We start from the raw sequence: 20000 nt of genomic DNA, 5'->3' as shown, positions 1-20000 counted from the left end.
TGGTTAGGGGAGTGGTTAGGGGAGTGGTTAGAGTGGTTAGGGGAGTGGTTAGGGGAGTGGTTAGAGTGGTTAGGGGAGTGGTTAGAGTGGTTAGGGGAGTGGTTAGGGGAGTGGTTAGAGTGGTTAGGGGAGTGGTTAGAGTTGTTAGGGGAGTGGTTAGGGGAGTGGTTAGGGGAGTGGTTAGGGGAGTGGTTAGGGGAGTGATTATGGGAGTGGTTAGGGGAGTGGTTAGGGGAGTGGTTAGGGGAGTGATTAGGGGAGTGGTTAGGGGAGTGATTATGGGAGTGGTTAGGGGAGTGGTTAGGGGAGTGGTTAGGGGAGTGATTATGGGAGTGGTTAGGGGAGTGATTATGGGAGTGGTTAGGGGAGTGGTTAGGGGAGTGGTTAGGGGAGTGATTATGGGAGTGGTTAGGAGAGTGGTTAGGGGAGTGATTATGGGAGTGGTTAGGGGAGTGATTATGGGAGTGGTTAGAGGAGTGGTTAGGGGAGTGATTATGGGAGTGGTTAGGGGAGTGATTATGGGAGTGGTTAGGGGAGTGGTTAGGGGAGTGGTTAGGGGAGTGATTATGGGAGTGGTTAGGGGAGTGGTTAGGGGAGTGATTATGGGAGTGGTTAGGGGAGTGGTTAGGGGAGTGGTTAGGGGAGTGATTGTGGGAGTGGTTAGGGGAGTGGTTAGGGGAGTGGTTAGGGGAGTGGTTAGGGGAGTGGTTAGAGTGGTTAGAGGAGTGGTTAGGGGAGTGGTTAGGGGAGTGGTTAGGGGAGTGGTTAGGGGAGTGATTATGGGAGTGGTTAGGGGAGTGGTTAGGGGAGTGGTTATGGGAGTGGTTAGGGGAGTGATTATGGGAGTGGTTAGGGGAGTGGTTAGGGGAGTGGTTAGGGGAGTGGTTAGGGGAGTGGTTAGGGGAGTGGTTTCGGGAGTGGTTAGGGGAGTGATTATGGGAGTGGTTAGGGGAGTGGTTAGGGGAGTGGTTAGGGGAGTGGTTAGGGGTTGGACTCAGGGCCTAAGATCAGTGACACACTATAAAGACACTTGAACTTGTCCTCAAGAGATGCATCAGAGCTCCTCAACACCTGTTATGCACGCTATGAGGCAGAGACAGCAGTGAGCCAACAAGCTGACGCAGTTGAAGCAAAGGCTACTGGCGGCCGGGGAGACCCTGTACTCTTACTGAGCATGACGTGAGAAGGATGTTTAAACGAGGGAACACCAGGAAGGCAGCAGGACCAGACCGTATTGCTGGGCGGGTCCTGAAACCATGTGCTGACCATCTTCAACGCTGTTATCAAGTGATCCTTCCTTCTCAACCTGCTGATATCGCTCCTTCCTTCTCAACCTGCTCATATCGCTCCTTCCTTCTCAACCTGCTCATATCTCTCCTTCCTTCTCAACCTGCTGATATCTCTCCTTCCTTCTCCTTGTTTTCTTTTTCCTCCTCCTTTACTAACCCCCCCCCCCCCCCCCCCCCCCAGCTGATGCTTCAGCCGGCCAATCAGGCCCCATGGCCGTTAACGCTAGGAGGCGCTTCACGCTGCAGGGCCTGTCCAATAGGAGGTCTCTCCCTGCAGGTAAATGTCATGATGTCATCGCTAGCAGCCGCCATCGCCGTCGTTGTAATCATTATTGTTATTATCACCATTGTTATTATCACCATCGTCGTCATAGTGAAGTCCTTTTGTGCTTACTTTCCACCAGTTACTACCACCACTACCACCACTACTACCACTACTACTACCACCACTACACTACCACCACTACCACCACTACCACCACTACTACTACCACCACTACACTACCACCACTACTACCACCACTACACTACCACCACTACCACCACTACCACCACTACTACTACCACCACTACACTACCACCACTACCACCACTACTACCACCACTACACTACCACCACTACCACCACTACCACCACTACTACTACCACCACTACACTACCACCACTACCACCACTACCACCACTACTACTACCACCACTACACTACCACCACTACCACCACTACCACCACTACTACTACCACCACTACACTACCACCACTACCACCACTACTACCACTACCACCACTACTACTACCACCACTACACTACCACCACTACACTACCACCACTACCACCACTACTACCACTACTACTACCACCACTACACTACCACCACTACCACCACTACCACCACTACTACTACCACCACTACTACCACCACTACCACCACTACTACCACCACTACTACCACCACTACTACCACCACTACTACCACCACTACCACCACTACTACCACCACTACCACCACTACTACTACCACTACTACCACCACTACTACCACCACTACTACCACCACTACTACCACCACTACTACTACTACCACTACTACTACCACCACTACACTACCACCACTACCACCACTACCACCACTACTACTACCACCACTACACTACCACCACTACACTACCACCACTACCACCACTACCACCACTACTACTACCACCACTACACTACCACCACTACCACCACTACTACCACTACCACCACTACTACTACCACCACTACACTACCACCACTACCACCACTACTACCACTACTACTACCACCACTACACTACCACTACTACCACTGCTACTACCACCACTACTACTACCACTACCACTACTACTACCACCACCACTACCACCACCACTACACTACCACTACTACCACTGCTACTACCACCACTACTACTACCACTACTACTACCACTACCACCACCACTACCACCACCACTACCACCACTACTACTACCACCACTACACTACCACTACTACCACTGCTACTACCACCACTACCACTACTACCACTACACTACCACCACCACTACTACCACTACCAACACTACCACTACTACTACCACTACCACCACTACTACCACTACTACCACTACTACCACTACCACTACTACCACTACTACTACTACCACCACTACACTACCACCACTACACCACCACCACTACTACCACTACCACCACTACTACCACTACCACCACTACTACCACCACCACCACCACTACTACCACTACCACCACTACTACCACCACCACCACCACCACTACTACCACTACCACCACTACTACCACCACCACCACCACTACACCACCACTACTACCACCACTACACTACCACCACCACTACTACCACCACTACACTACCACCACCACTACTACCACCACTACACTACACCAGGGTGTCCGCGGGACCTTAAAAAGTCTTAAAAAGTCTTAAATTCAACTATCAACTATTAAGGCCTTAATTTGTCTTAAAATGTCTTAAATCCGACTTTCGGAGGTCTTAAAAACATGCCATGTCATCTTATGTTTCATTGTGAAATCTGGGGGGAAACTATTAACGGGAGATAAATCAGGCTTTTTTTTTTTCTTTCACGCAAACGGTACGCAGTGGGGCGGAACCTTAATGTGGTCCTTAATGTGTGTCGCCGTCGGGAGCTATTTCAGAACACCGGAGCATAGGTAACTTAACACGTTATTCAAGCCGTAGCGATAACGCTGACGTTTAGTTTAGTTTAATTGATTTGTATTTATTTGCACTCGTTAATTTAACATGGGAAAGTGCAAATTTAATGAGAACTGGCTCGAAGTTTGCACCGTGGTTGGTCCCAGTGAAAGATAATTACGAGGCCCGCTGCAAACTCTGCAAAAAGGATTTTAAACTGGGAACGATGGGAATAAAAGCAGTCGAGTCACACATGCACAGCGCTAAGCATGTTTACCTCTGCAAAAACCCGCCTGCAGACAACTTCAATATCAAATTTATTTTCGACGGCGACGCTGTCCACATCAACTGCTGAGGGACAGGTAGGTCTACCACCAATTACATCTGCACCTGTCCGGGTAACGTTCGGCTCCACGCCAACCCTTGAAGCTGAGGTACTGTGGGTTCTAAATACGGTCGCAAAGCATCAGTCCTACAATGGAAATGAGGGACTAGGAGAGGTGTTTCAAGCGATGTTCCCTGACTCTGAAGTCGCTAAAACATTCACGTGTGGAAAAGATAAAACGTCCTACATAGCCAGGTTTGGATTGGCTTCTTGCATCCAAAAAAATCTCTTCACGGATGTAAACAAGGGCAAGGACACGTTTGTGTTGATGAGAGTGAGAGCTTCACCCCACCCTATGTATTTATTTTCTACCACACACCTACCCCCTCCTAATGTACAGTCTCCTCCCCATCATATGTATATATATATATGTTAGGATCTATGGGTAACAGTACTGTATATTTGCATATCATATATGTCACAAATGTAACAGTAATATATACATGTATGTCCCTATGCCATAAATGTCATGATGTCATGTATGTTGTGCATGTCATAAATGTCACTATGAATTGAAAATGAGGGACCCTGATGTAAACAAGACAAACGTCTTTCTCTGGTCTGCATCCCCTTATTATTGTGTGTATTGAGCTGTACTGTATTGTACCCATTCTGAAATCTGTTAAATAAAGTATTCATTCAACCAAACCACAAAAACAAAACAACTGGATGAATGAAAACTTTATTTAACAGATTGCAGAATGTGTACAATACAGTACAGCTCAATACACACAATAATAAGGGGATGCAGACCAGAGAAAGACGTTTGTCTTGTTTACATCAGGGTCCCCCATTTTGAATTCATATTGACATACACAACATAGAATAGATAGAATAGAAATACTTTTATTATCCCGTGGGAAATTTGACACTGCAAATCGCTCAACATTTAAACATTTAGACAGGACAGGTCACGAATTAGAATAATAACACAAATCAATCAAGTTGCCTAGGATAAGAGTAGAGTAAAATAGAATAAAAATGAAATAAAATATACAGAAATAAATACAGTAAAAACATACATGACATCATGACATTTATGGCATAGGGACATACATGACATACAGGTATATACTGTAGTACTGTTACATTTGTGACATATACGATATGCAAATAATATACAGTACTGTTACCCAGAGATCCTAACAGAAAATATTATATATATATGATGGGGATGAGACTGTACATTAGGAGGGGGGGGGGGGGGGGGGTTGGACATTTACGGTGGCCAGTTTCGAATTGCAGTCTCCCGTAGGTGCTCTTTAAGAGCGGTTTTGAATGTGGGCAGGGGTAAAAATGGGTTTTAGGAGTGAGGTTAAGCAGTAGTCTGACCAGTTTGTTTTGTGATGTTTGTAATCTTGTTTTTAGTGCCTTTGAGGTGCTTTGGTACCATGAGGTGCAGGCATAGTCGTAGTACCCTTGAATGAGTACTGAGAGTACCCATGATTTTTGCCATTTTGTTATCGTGAAATTGGTATTAAATTTAATTCTGAGTGGCATTAAAAAGTCTTAAAAAGCCTTAAATCTGACTGGGCTAAACCTGCAGATACCCTGTACACGCACTCTACCCCCTACCGTCGGTCTGGGAGGGTGGAGACTATCACATGCTTCCTCCGACACATGTGTACCCAGCCCACCGCTTCTTTTCACCTGGCAGTGCGGACTCTCACTGGGGGAGTGTAACGTGTGGAAGGTCACACTACCTCCCTCCAGATCCTTCCCTCGCTGTGCAGGCGCCCCGACTGAACTGTAGGAGTTGCTGTTTACAACGACCAGGACCCACCCTCGCCGGCTTACAACCCGCTAACACTGCCAATCGAGCCAGTATGACGGCCGGCCAAGCCGGAGGCAACGCTGACAGCTAGATTCGATACCAGTGCCTCTCGCGTTGGTGAGGAGCGCCTTGTCCGCTGCGCCACCCAGCCGCACTATATTCTATATTCTATAATCATATTTGAAATTGCATGTGTCCGGATGGCAGAATTCAGTACTGTATCTACAAAACCTTCTGTTTAATCATCTTTCATTTATTCATTTGCTCAGATTTTTCAGGTCTGGTCAATTTTAGCATGGTGTTATTCACAGTCAAAAAAAAAAATAATACATTTTATTGATATTCTCATTTGGTTCATTACAATTGACTCAAGCCTAGTAACAGACACAGTATTTCTGACACTGGGAATACATTCCCTGAGATCCATAGATGTCCCTAGAATCAGATACCAAGAACATGCAAATGGACCATTTAAAAAAAAAAATCTGTAAATGTTTATTCTACGTTCTTATGGAATGAATGAGATTTCCCATGGCAGGAGCGATAAGTCTTTACTCACAAAGGCATTACTCACAGATATACTGGCGATCGACTCACGGTGTCAGTAGTGACACTGAAGAGCATATGAAGCCTCCTTAACTAGACACACCAGGTACCAATGAATGTAATCAGGGCAGAGAGACAGGTCAAATACCACCAGGTAACGCTCTGCTCCCTGAGGAGAGCAGAACCCCAAACGCTACAGACATGTAGGGCTACACCGCGCTGCAGTAAATGTCAGCCTCTAATATTCAGCCCATCTTGACATTTAGAGCCTTATTTCTGGAGGAGGCCGGGGCTCCGAGTCCAAGCTCCACCTTGTGTTGTAGTGGTCCAGCCCAGTCCAGCCTTAAAGGAGCACTTCACATAAAAACCATTTGTATATCAATTATTCAGCCTGTGATGCCTTGAATTCATGAAGATTTTCTTTATTTCACACAACCAAATACACAGTAGAAATACTTGATGAATTGAAGTTAATGGAGATTTGGTTTAACCTCTTAAGCCCGAGCCATATTTTCTGAAAATCTGCCTAAAAATACGTACCTAAGTAAATGGAAGATTGCTCCACTTCTACAAGGGCCATTTGCATGTTCTTGGTATCTAGGGACATCTATGGACCTCAGGGAATGTATTCCCAGTGTCAGAGATATTGTGTCTACGAGAGGCTGCGTTCTGATAGGTCTACGAGACGCTACGGTCTGATAGGTCTACGAGAGGCTGCGTTCTGATAGGTCTACGAGAGGCTACGGTCTGATAGGTCTACGAGAGGCTACGTTCTGATAGGTCTACGAGACGCTACGTTCTGATAGGTCCACGAGAGGCTACGGTCTGATAGGTCTACGAGAGGCTACGTTCTGATAGGTCTACGAGACGCTGCGTTCTGATAGGTCTACGAGAGGCTACGTTCTGATAGGTCTACGAGAGGCTGCGTTCTGATAGGTCTACGAGATGCTACGTTCTGATAGGTCTACGAGAGGCTGCGTTCTGATAGGTCTACGAGACGCTACGTTCTGATAGGTCTACGAGACGCTACGTTCTGATAGGTCTACGAGAGGCTGCGTTCTGATAGGTCTACGAGAGGCTGCATTCTGATAGGTCTACGAGAGGCTGCGTTCTGATAGGTCTACGAGAGGCTACGTTCTGATAGGTCTACGAGAGGCTGCGTTCTGATAGGTCTACGAGAGGCTGCGTTCTGATAGGTCTACGAGAGGCTGCGTTCTGATAGGTCTATGAGAGGCTATGTTCTGATAGGATGCCGCTGGACAGTGTGAGGTCGTATTAGAACCTGTAGCTGCTGCTCTAACTGCCTAACCCCCTGCTTTATGCTCCATCTCTCTCTCAATCCACCTCTCCTTCTCTCTCTCTCCCTCTCTCTCTCTCTCTCTCCCTCTGTCCTCTCTCTCTCTCTCTCCCTCTCCTTCTCTCTCCTCTGTCCTTCTCTCTCCCTCTCTCTCCTCTCTCTCTCCCTCTCTCCCTCTCTCTCTTTCCCTCTCTCTCCTTCTCTCTCTCCTCTCACTCACTCTGTGCTCTCTCTCTCCTCTCGTCCTTCTCTCTCCCCCTCTCCTCTCTCTCCTTCTCTCTCTCCATCTCTCTCTCTCCTCTCTCTCTCTCTCCTTCTCTCTCTCCTCTCTCTCTCTCTCTCTCTCTCTCTCTCTCTCTCCTCTCTCTCTCTCTCTCTCCTTCTCCTTCTCCCTCCTCTCCTTCTCTCCTCTCTCTCTCTCTCTCTCTCTCTCCTCTCTCTCTCCTCTCTCTCTCATCCTCTCTCTCTCTCTCTCTCTCTCTCTCTCTCTCTCTCTCTCCTTCTCTCTCTCTCCCTCCCCTGCTAACTCCTCCCTGGCTGAGTAGAGCCAGCTGCTAAGGAGTCGGAGGCCCCGCGCCGCTTCTCCTCGCCTCCTCGCTCGCCTCCTCGCTCACCTCCTCCTCCTCCTCTGCCACGCGGGGCGCCCAAAGGTACCTGCTCTCCTTACCTCCCTCTGCTTGTGTCTTCATGTCGGGTTCAGTTCAGTTCAACTCAACTCGCTTTCATGTCCATTAGGCTAAAGGGTGCTAGGTGTGACATTGTGCAGGGCTCCTACCAGCAGACACGTGACCAGGCACAGACTCTGGGTCCTAAAGGGTCTTACATTGTTCTCTTTTACATAATATGAAAGTACAGGTTCATACCTTCAAAATAAGCCATCACTTGTACAAATCGGGCACATACTTTTCAATCTATGTCTTATGAATCATGCTGATAACACACTACTCATTCCTGAGCTACGGGGCTTCAAAGAAACTGTAGCCATTTCTCTTGCCATGCATAATGACTACTTTACCCAGAAAGCAATGTCATCTCTGCGCCTCTCCCAACAGCATAAAGCTGGCGCATTATCTCCATCTCCCCTAATCTTCATGCCACCATGGGGTGTTTTAACACCTAAGAGGGCCCCAATTCACACCCTCGAACAGAGACACAGACCCTCACAGACAGATATTTTCAGCACAACTCTAAACTATCACATATAACTTTTATAATTAATGTGAATAATAATACAAAACACTGTAATGCAACCTTTTTAAAATAATCTATTTTAAATAAAACGCTTCACCGGTTTTACAACAGTGGTTGTAATCAGCCCCCCACCCTTGAGAGGCAGCCATCTAGCAGAACTTAGCCTCCAAGCATATAACTTAAACACTGCCCTGTCCCCCGTTGGCAAAACAGCATGCTGTAACAGGTTTCTATGATACTTTTGTTTATCTACACTTATATTTTCCGAACACAAGTGTCTTTATCCAAGAAACTAAAATATAGGCACATTACATTTTTTCTTAAAAAAAACAATCCTCGACACACACACACACACACACACAAACTACATATTACATACATACATACATACATACATACATACATACATACATACATACATACATACATACATACATACATACATACATACATACATACATACATACATACATACATACATACATACATACATACATACATACATACATACTTAGTCTGGTTATAAGTTATCACTCTTTTTTCAAACAACATCAGCCTACATTGTATTTTCTTTTATTTACACATTTGCTTAAACACAAGAAACTAAAATATAGACACCTCTGATCACTAAAGGGGAAACCCTACAATCACACACACACACACACACACACACACACACACACACACACACACGCACGCACACATTCTCTAAACAACAGAAAGGGGGGAGATGTACATGGTCGTAAATCTACTAGCAGTGACAGGACCTGCATCCAGAAGAAAAAGGGGTGTCTTCTAAAGTCATAAATCTCACCAGGGGGTCTGACAGGAGCTGCATATTTCGTTATCCACAGACCCCTCCTCCTTCTATGACAGCAAAGGGGGGTGTCACTTCAGAAATTCAGAACCAGTCTAGTGTTTCTGAATGTCATTTTAAAGCCAGTCTACTGAGAAACAGCGTGGGGACTCACAGTTTGACAGACACAGCGGGGGAGAGATATTCAGTCTACTGAGAGGCTAGTGAGCAACCAGCCTTCAGAGGGGAGATGCATGCCACTTGGGGTTGGAAGAAATCATGCATACCATTTGGAAGAAACCATTTTCTGCTTAAACAGACAGATCCATGCAAGCCACACAGGCATGGGGTTTTAAGAAAACACACATTGTATTTTTCTTAAATCCTATACACACACACACACAGAGGAATACACATACACACACTTATTCTGAAATATTCAGGAACACACACACACACATTTAAAATGTTTATTTATGTCCACATACATTTATTCTTAAATCCTCTACACACACACACACACACACACACACACACACACACACACACACACACACACACACACACACACACACACACACACACACACACACACACACACACACACACATTGTATTTTTCTGAACACACACACACACACATACACACACACTTATTCTGAACATATACATATTTTATTTTTCTTAATTCCCCTACACACATTTGAAATTTATTCTGAACATATACACATTGTATTTTTCTTAATTCCCCTACACATACATTCTGAAACTTTATTCTGAAATGTTTATTCTGAAAATAAAAAAAACTTTTATTTTGAATTTTATTTTATTTTATTTCTGACAATAAAAAAAACGTTTATTTTGAAAAAAAAAACGTTTATTTTGAAAAAAAATATCTGAAAACTCCTCTTCCGAAACCGGATGTCCCTCCCCTTCGAAACCGGATGTCACGCCTCCTTGAATCCTCGACCAATCTCAAAAGGGGCGTGGCTACAATCAATCAAACTTCCCTTATATGGTCTGACACATTATGTATACTAATTCTCTCTCTGTCTTATGTACTGAGCTAGAGGTTCGAGTGATAAAGCAAAGAGTCCGGGGCTAAGAGGACAACCCTGTCTAGAAGAGCGCGAGACAGAGAAGAGTGGTGAGCAGAGTTTCCCTGTTAGGATCATGGCCGAGGGCCCTGTGTAGAGAACTTTGATCATGTGAATGAACCCCTCACCTAACCCCATCCTTCTAAGGACTGCCCACAAATATGACCACTCCAATCTGTCAAAGGCCTTCATCGCGTCTAAGGACATGACAGCCGTAGGGGTTGCGACATCCTTGCTGGCATCAATCACGTGCAGTAACCGTCTGATATTATCCGTGACCAGTCGGCCTCTTATAAAGCCAGTCTGATCAGGGTCAACCAGAGATGTCATATGCTTTTGAAGTCGGATGGCTAGCACCTTAGCATATAGCTTGAGATCGGCTCCGAGGAGACTTAAGGGTCTATAGCTGCCACATTCGGTGGGATCCTTATCTTTCTTTAGTAGGACAGATATAAGTGCCATATTGACATCCCTGGAAAAATTGCCCTCTTTGACTGAGTGTAAAATCATTGAGAGTAATAAGGGACCGAGTACATCCCATCGCAATATAGAGTTCCGGTGGAATGCCGTCCCAACCAGGAGCCTTGCCTTGCTGCATGTCAGCAATCGCCTCCCTGAGCTCATCTAGTGTGATAGGTTCAGCTAACCGTTTAGCGTCATCCTCTGAGATTTGTGGTAAATTAATTTGACTAAGATAGTCCTCCAGCTTTGTATGATCATAGACCACTTCTGACTCGTACAAGTTGGAATAAAACGAGCGAAATGTATCGTCTATTTTGTTGGGGTTGGTGGTTATCTCCCCTTGTTGGCCCGTATCTTCATAGCTAGTAGGTGACTAGGCCTAGGGGCGTGAAAGTAGTAGTGCTGTCTTGTTCTGTGCATTTGAAATTCAGACTGTTGTCTTAAAATGGAGTTAATCTCCTTTTTCACCACCTTAATTTGGAGCTCCAGTCGGCTAGAGTAGCTGTGCTGCATAGAAGACATCATTGTTTTATGAAGCTCTTCCAATTCTACCAACTTGGAGAGACGACCCTTTTACGGAGATTGGAAGCAAACAGAGTGGTGTTACTTCTAATAAACCCCTTAACCGAATTCCATAAAATTCTGGGGTCCTGTACCGATCCAGCATTAAACTGCAAGAATTCAATGAGCTTCTCCTTAAATTGTAGGATGAATTCATCATTCTTCAGCAGCGTTGAGTTAAAGCGCCATCTAGGGGCACGGGACGTTATTTTACTGAGTGAACCCTTAAGGGGGATGTATTTGTGGTCTGACAGTGCAATGGGCCTCAAGTCAACGTCAAAGCTATCGAATAGCCTAGAGCAGGGGTAGGCAACCCTAGGCACGCGTGCCTGCATAGGCACGTGGGGGCATTTTCATAGGCACAGGGGACAGCAGTAAAAAATTATACTTATTTTTTTTTATTTTTTTATTTTTTTAAATATTATAGTGAAATATTTTGCACTGTTGTCGCATTTATCTTGTTGAAATCCTCCCACAGGTTCTTTTTACTACCACATATTTAATTGAGACCCTTATTTCTTGTGTTCTTAAAACAATGACAATAAACATAGTTTTATTAGGTTGAAATAATGTGGTTGTGTACTTATTTTTCTGTTAACTTATTATGGATTGAAAACTGAAAACCTTAATGCACAGTAACTGAACTCAATCTTTTTAAGTTCTGGTAACTTATTTTTTTTTTTCAGTGTAGTCTTGCGATCAATCAAAACTTATTTACACGATATACCTCACATTCACCCTCCATTCACATCCTGGTGTTCTCCTGGTGTTCTCCATTAGGCCTGTAGGTGGAGCTATGACAGCACACGTACAGTACACACACCGATGGTGTGTGATGTGTCCAAAAATGAATGGGCAAATGTGAGTGAAATGGTCACACTGTATGCAGCTGTTTGTCTGCATTGCATTCCCCCCCCAACTCAGATTTAGGGTTGATACAACCATCATAATAATATTGTTAATAATAACAATAACAATAATGATGTAATAATGTAAAAATGATCATTAAAAAGACCTGATTATGAGAAAAAAAATGTACGATGCATGGAATATTGTTGACGCACACTAGTTACAACTATATTTCAAACAGGCACTCCATGTCAAGAAGGTTGCTGACCCCTGGCCTAGAGGAAGAAAAAACATAATCAATTCTGGAAAAAGTTGTATGTCTTGCGGAGAAAAAAGAGTAGTCTCGGACGGTTGGGTTGAGTAACCGCCACATATCAATAACCCCTGTGTCCCTAGACCAGGCACGTAGGGCCGCGGTCGCTTGCATCTGATCGTGGGTTTCAGCATTACTGGACTTATCAATCAATGGATCCCAAATGGCATTGAAATCAGCACCCACTATAAATGAGTACTCAGGTAGTTTCAACATCTCTGTAGTGAGTACAGTATAAAAGTTAGCGTCATACACATTAGGGGCATAGGCGGTTATCAGAGCAATTTTCCTGTTAGAGTATTCTATCTTAGCAATAGTAATTCGACCTTCTGCATCAGACCACACGTCTAATAGTTTAATATTCAACTTTCGCTTAGCTACTATGGCTACTCCACGGGACTTAGTGCTAAAAGAAGAGGAGCTTATGTTATGATAAAAATTGTTTGCACGTTTTGCACTGTCAGCCATTAAAAGATGCGTTTCACTCAGCAAAGCCACATCCACCTCCTGCCTTTTCAACCATGTTAGTACACTTGTGCATTTATGTGGAATATTAAGACCCCCTGTATTCCAGATCAAGATTTTTAAATTAGCCATAGTCCAACCAGGTTGCAGTATGACTGAACGTGATTCCCTTGAAGTAGAGCACCACAACATATACACATCCCCACGCTAAGGTCCCGTTGGGCGAGAGCAAACACATAATAGAGCGAGCCACAATAAATGAAAAACAAAAATCCCTGTATCCCCCCCTCCCCTCCCCCCATCAAATATCTTTTCCGATGTCGATCAAACATCAGTTGGCACTGTCACAGCAACCACAACCACATTACGTAACTTAACCATACTAAAAATTGTATATTGTAACGATTTAGAAATAGGGGAACCCCCCTTCGCTCAACAGAGAGAATAAATCTATATAGAGCTCAGTGCATAGAACATTATGCAGACGGTAAAAGCACCTGAAACACAGTTCGTCCGAGTTAAACTTGAGTAAATTGAAGTACTCATAACACATGTTGAAATAATACCACTGTGGTAATAAACCTCGAGCATTACTGTGCTGCCATCGTTGAGGTAATGCAGCGTCGGTGGCGGCCATGCGCACTGCTGTGACAAGAAAGAAAGTTAAAAGCATGCAGTATCAGCAGTGTTAGCTAGGAGAGCCTTGACCTGCTACCCGCAGACAGCTCGTTGCAAGGGGGTCACCCCCCTTGGTTGAACGGTTCATAAGCCCATACAGTCTGTTTGAGTGAAACTTGTGATATTAATTTCGCCCGGGCAGAGCTGGACAAAGATAATATACGTAACAATCTATGCGCAGTTCAATGCATAGTTCGAGTGACAGACGATAAAATAAAAAAAATTGTAAACGATACTCTAAGAGTAAAGGACGTCTGAATTACATTTAAAATAGTCAATATTCATGCTCGTGACTGAGACAATACCGTATAGAGAAGTCGAGTGTTACCGTTCTGAGGACTGAAAAATCTGCGGTCGGCTGTGTTTACAACAGTGCTAGCTTGGATAGCTAGCTGGTGTGCTAACAGCTCTCGTGCTCCAGAGCCGTTAGCTTGGTTAGCTGGTATGCTAGCAGCCCACGTGTGGAGCCCGCTCCACTCTTCAGGGCCGCTAGCTTGGATAGCTAGCACGCTAGCAGGCCTCGCGTGAAGCCAGCCTCAGGTACCTGCTCCGGTCTCTCACTCTCCGTCGCTCGAGGTCTGCTCCACCGGGGGCGGTCTGTTCCTCTCAGTCGGAATGTTTGTATTGCTTTTCCGAATGAAGTCCTCCGCCTCGGATGGTGACTTGAATAGACGGTTGCACGACACAGCTCCTCGTCCCGTCTTTACTTTCAGCGTTGCCGGGAACAGTAGGTATACCTCCACCGCCCTTTCCCGTGCGAGATCCATGGCTCTGGCGAAAGCTCTACGCCGCCTCGCTGTGTAGTCACTGAAATCTGCGGCAAATCTCAGGGTACGGCCGTTCACCACCGGAGGATTCAACCTGGCCTCTTTTAAAATATCCTGTCTCTTGTCTGGAACCTCAGGCAGCAGAAGATGAATGTGCGAGGGTTTGTACGCTCGCTCTTCATCAGCTCTGAAGATCCTGTGAGCTCTCTCTATCTCGGGGCAGGCTAGCTTCGGGAACCACTTCGGTATCATTTTCTCGAGGAACTTAATCGGCGCGTCCTCCTCCACTTCATCGGGTAACCCGTATATTCTAACATTGCATTGTTATGTCCTGTTATGCTACGTATAGGTTGTGACATACTAGCAGTTACATTGTAGGCTACTGTGCCTTTAATAGACGGGCGTGGTTAGCGCTCGAGGTAGGGCTGTGTTTGTAACCTAAGAGGCAGTCGAATAAAGTAATGAAACCACACGGTCGTGTGTTCATTGTCTCAACATAATAATTGGCGAACGAGGATGGCTGATTTCGTTTTACCACCGCCACCACCGTTTCTACCTGTTCCCGGTGACCCAGCGGTTCCATGGGTTAGATGGCTAACGTCATTGGAGGACTATTTATTGGCGTTGGGACTGGAGGATCTGGAAGAAGCTAGGAAGTGCGCACTTCTGCGACACTGCCTCGGACAGGAGGGGCAACGGATTTATGCTACGCTTACATTAGCCGACGATCAGTACTCTACTGCTACCGAGGCTCTGAAGTCGCATTTTAGCTCGGGAAGAAGCCGTCGGATGTACCGGTTTGAGTTCCGCCAGAGAGCACAGAGGTCTGGTGAGACTGTTTCGCAATATGTGTCTGCCCTGCGGGAGCTAGCCAAGCATTGTGATTTTAGGAACTTGGAGGATGGACTCATAGTCGACCAGCTGATTGAAAGAACATTGTGTGCTCAACTGAGGGAGAGACTGTTATTAGAGCCGGACGCCATGACACTAGCTGATGCAGTAGTGATTGGAAAACAGTTGGAGACAGCTATCTCTGAGGCGCGCAAGTTTTCCCGCGCGGTGCATGAGCCTGTGACGTCACCTCCACCCGGAGTTCAGAACGTGGCCCAGGAGGCAGCTGGCGCAGACGGTGACAACTTCGATGTGCAGAGAGTGGCAGACAGGGCGCCGAGGGAGAGGGAGAATGGACAAAGGCGTTGTGGTAACTGTGGCTCCCCTAAGCATGCAACCAGGGACCTGTCCTGCCCTGCTCTAGGCAAGCGCTGCCGTAACTGCAACAGGGTTAACCATTTTGCGCGCTGGTGTCGCTCTCCTCCTGATCACGCACAGTCTGGGGCTGTTCCCATCAATACAGTACAAAGCCCACAGGCCTCATTCAGTCATTGCACATGTCGTGTGGGTGGGGCCTCCATACCACTCCTCGTGGACACAGGGGCTAAAGTGTCGCTCCTGAATAAGTCCACTTATGACCGGCTCTTCAGTCACGTGCCGTTGACTACAGCAGCAAACGCCCTGTCGGGGTATGGCCACGCCCCGATCACCACTTTAGGGGTAGCCTGCCTACCTGTGGAGTACAAAAAGAGACACATCCCTGACACCGAGTTCTACATCACACGGAGAGGGGCTAACATCATGGGGCTAGACCTGTTTCATGCTCTGGACTTCACATTGACCGACGCTGGGGGTCTACGCGTCCTGCAGGTCACCGCGTCCTGGCCTGACCATCACCCGACACTGTTCGAAGGCCTGGGCTGTATGACTGGATTTGTGCACCAGCCCTCGGTGGACACGTCTGTCCGACCCGTCATTCAGCCGCTGCGGCGCATTCCCTTGGCCCTCCGTGATGCGGTGGAGGAGGAGATTCGTCATCTGGTGAAGGAGGACGTCATAGAACCGATCAACGCCTCTCCCTGGGTGTCCAACCTGGTGATAGCCAAGAAACGGGGGGGGCGCGGACTGCGTCTATGCGTCGATCTGACAGACGTAAACAAAGCCATCATCCCTGACAAGTATCCCCTCCCCACAGCGGAGGAGCTGACTAGCCATTTCCATGGCTCCACGATTTTCAGTAAAATGGATTTACGTCACGGCTACCTGCAGGTTCCCCTGGCACCGGGCAGTATGGACCTCACAGCGTTTGTCACACATGTGGGGGTTTTCAGGTACAAGCGCATGGCTTTTGGCCTGTCATCAGCCCCAAGCTGTTTTCAGAAAATAATGTCGCTCATTTTGGCTGGCATCCAGGGGGTCAGCATCTACTTGGATGATGTGGTGGTGCATGCGCCCACCGCTGCACTCCACGACACTCGCCTGGAGCAGGTCTTCCAGCGCTTCAAGCAAAACGGGGTCACACTCAACGCGGAGAAGTGTACATTTGGAGCTACTGAGGTCGAGTTCCTGGGGTTCAGGCTCTCCAGGGAGGGTATCACCCCGATCATGTCCCACACCGAAGCAATCCTGTCCCTGCCGGACCCGCAGTCGCCGTCCAAGCTGTCTTCTTTTCTGGGCATGGCTGCCTACTACCTCCGGTTCATGCCACACTATTCTGACTCGACGGCCCCTCTGCGCCAGCTGTTACGCAAGGATGCGGTATGGGACTGGACCCCGGCCTGCCGGGAGGCTGTGCGCGTCATCAAACGGCAGCTCACGTCCCCGCCAACACTGGCGCATTTCAGCCTGACCGCGCCCACCTTGGTCACCTGTGACGCCTCTGGGGTGGCGCTCGGCGCCGTGCTATCCCAGGTTTATGGAGGGGTAGAGCGTCCAGTGGCTTTTGCCTCTCGGGCCCTCACACCAGCCGAGCAGAAATACTCTGTGGGGGAAAGGGAGGCCCTCGCCTGTCTGTGGGCCTGCGAACGCTGGCATGTCTACCTGTATGGCAGGGCGTTCACCATTCGCACAGATCATCAGTCTCTGACAGCGCTGCTGGCGACCCGAGGGGCGGGGCACAAGCCTATGAGGCTACTGAGGTGGGCTGATAGGCTGAATCAGTACAACTTCGGACTCGAGTTTATGCCGGGGCGCTCTAACACGGTAGCTGACCTTCTTTCAAGAGCCGTCTCTACGACAAAAGAGGCGGGTGAGGCGAGTCCTGAACAGGAGGACGACGTGGACTGGGTCCACATGCTGCATGGACCGCTCAGCGCAGTAGTCACGCTGGCTGAGCTGCAGCAGGCTGCGGCTGAAGATGAGACATTTACAAATCTCCGTGCCTATATCCAGGACGGCTGGCCAGCCACGGTGGAGGACAGACTGCTCCCCTACCGCCGAGTCCGCGACGAGCTCTCCTGCTGGGGGGAGGTGTGCCTCGCCCGCGGTCACCGCGCTATTATACCAGAGGCGCTAAGGGCCAGGGTATTGCACATGGCGCACGACGGCCACCTGGGGGTGGTTAAGTTGAAACAACGCTGCAGAGACACAGTGTGGTGGCCTCACATAGACGGCGACGTAGAGGAGCTGGTGCGCAACTGTACCTGCTGCCTGCTGAGTGGGAAAACGGGCCAGCCGGCTACAGCACCCCTCACCCCGACCCCGTGGCCGTCCGCGCCGTGGGAGCACATTCAGGTTGACCTATGCGGAGAGCTTCATGGGGCCCCGGCACATGCCCGCTACCTGATGGTCGTGCACGACCTACACTCGAAGTGGCCAGAGGCCATCGAACTCAGCTCCATCACCACACAGAGCATCACCGACAACCTCGTCAAGCTGTTTGGGCGCTGGGGCCTGCCCAGTGTCGTCACCACAGACAATGGGCCTCAATTCATCTCGGCAGAGTTCTCTGAGTTCCTGTCACTGAGGTCCATCAGGCACATCAGGACGTCGGTCTACCATCCTGAAAGTAACGGCGGCGTTGAACGCCTAAACAAATCTCTGAAGAATGGAATCAGAGCCTGCCTGGAGGAGGGGAAAACCTTCAGCGCTGCACTCACCCAAACTCTCCTGACCATCCGGGCATCCAAGCACTCCACCACAGGGGTCTCTCCGGCTCTGCTCATGATTGGGCGAGAAATGAAACAACCACTAGACTGCTTGAGAGCTGAACCGGCCCCTGCATGCGAGAGCCCTGGGCTCGAGAAGGCCAGAGATCAGGTCCAAAGCTCACAGGCTCAGATGAAACGGAGGTATGATGCCTCTCACAGAGTACAGACTCCCACTATGTCAGCAGGGGATTGGGTCAGGATTAAACACGCCAACCGCAAGAACAAGCTGAGCTCATACTGGTCAGCACCCCTCCGAGTGACCCGTCAACTGGGTCCGGCCACCTACAGACTAGATGATGGTTCTCGCTGGCACTCAAACCGCCTGCATAAGGTGGGTGCCCCGACACTGCCTGCATCATCCATGAGCCAAGCTGCAACCCGCAGTTGGCAGCCCCGCTTGGAAGCAACCAGGGTGGGAGGTAACCCACCACAACCACCAGACCCTGCTCCCCAGCCTGCTCGCCCTCAGAGGGTGAGGGCTCCACCCGCTTGGCATGGGGACTATGTTACTGGGTAAATGCCACGGGTTGGTGGACTGAAGTGTTCAGTTTCTGTTCATGGACTGGAATGTTCTATTGCTGTTGCAAGAGGGAAGGGGGGGGAAAATGTTATGTCCTGTTATGCTACGTATAGGTTGTGACATACTAGCAGTTACATTGTAGGCTACTGTGCCTTTAATAGACGGGCGTGGTTAGCGCTCGAGGTAGGGCTGTGTTTGTAACCTAAGAGGCAGTCGAATAAAGTAATGAAACCACACGGTCGTGTGTTCATTGTCTCAACATAATATGCATCTCCTGCCACGGTCCTCCACATCTGCCGACTTCATCTCACAAGCCCGCAGCTTGTCCTCCAAGGACGATATCACCGTGGCGTTGGTATCAGCCACCTCCACGACTGCGGATAGGCTCTCCTCCACCACAGCTAACCGTGTGTCTATGCTGGCTACCGTCTCCTGGAGCGCATCCACTCTGCCGGTTAGCTTAGCCACGATAGCTTCTATTTCCTCACGGAATATAGACCTAATGAGCTCCTTATCCACGGCGTTCAGCGTTCCCATCCTGGTCTGTGTCTGTTTAGACATGATTCTAACGTAAAATCAAATCAAATGCTATAAAAATAAAAACGTAATCAAACTTAATGTGGCTTGGTTGCTGAGCTCCGCAAAATCAGCCAGCCATGCGTTGCTGATCGGAACCGGAAGTCAATAATTATCTAATTTACAAGTCGTATTACACTTTGCAAATAAGGAAACAGATAGAGAACATTTCAAAGCACTAGAAATACGAAATATCAAATGTTTGATCTATTTCTGAACGGCGCAACGTTATGGCGATTCTGACGAGATATGGCGG

General features: G+C 47.8%; 1 protein-coding gene across 1 annotated transcript in view; it reads left to right on the top strand.

Moving 5' to 3' along the window:
• Positions 1-20000, top strand: part of mcf2l2 (MCF.2 cell line derived transforming sequence-like 2) — a gene marked incomplete at its 5' end in the record, with an annotated part of 365863 nt that overhangs the window by 332807 nt on the left and 13056 nt on the right. The window contains 6 exon segments of the mRNA XM_084308288.1: positions 1471-1566; positions 8036-8071; positions 8074-8140; positions 14806-14866; positions 15536-15797; positions 16101-18506. Of these exon segments, the coding sequence (XP_084164414.1) occupies positions 1471-1566; positions 8036-8071; positions 8074-8140; positions 14806-14866; positions 15536-15797; positions 16101-18506 (2928 nt within the window).

This window comes from Notolepis coatsorum (genome assembly GCF_963971535.1).
Source record: "Notolepis coatsorum genome assembly, chromosome: 2".
NCBI lineage: Eukaryota > Metazoa > Chordata > Actinopteri > Aulopiformes > Paralepididae > Notolepis > Notolepis coatsorum.
Note: the sequence above shows the minus strand (reverse complement) of the source record. Positions and strands in the feature narration are given on the sequence as shown.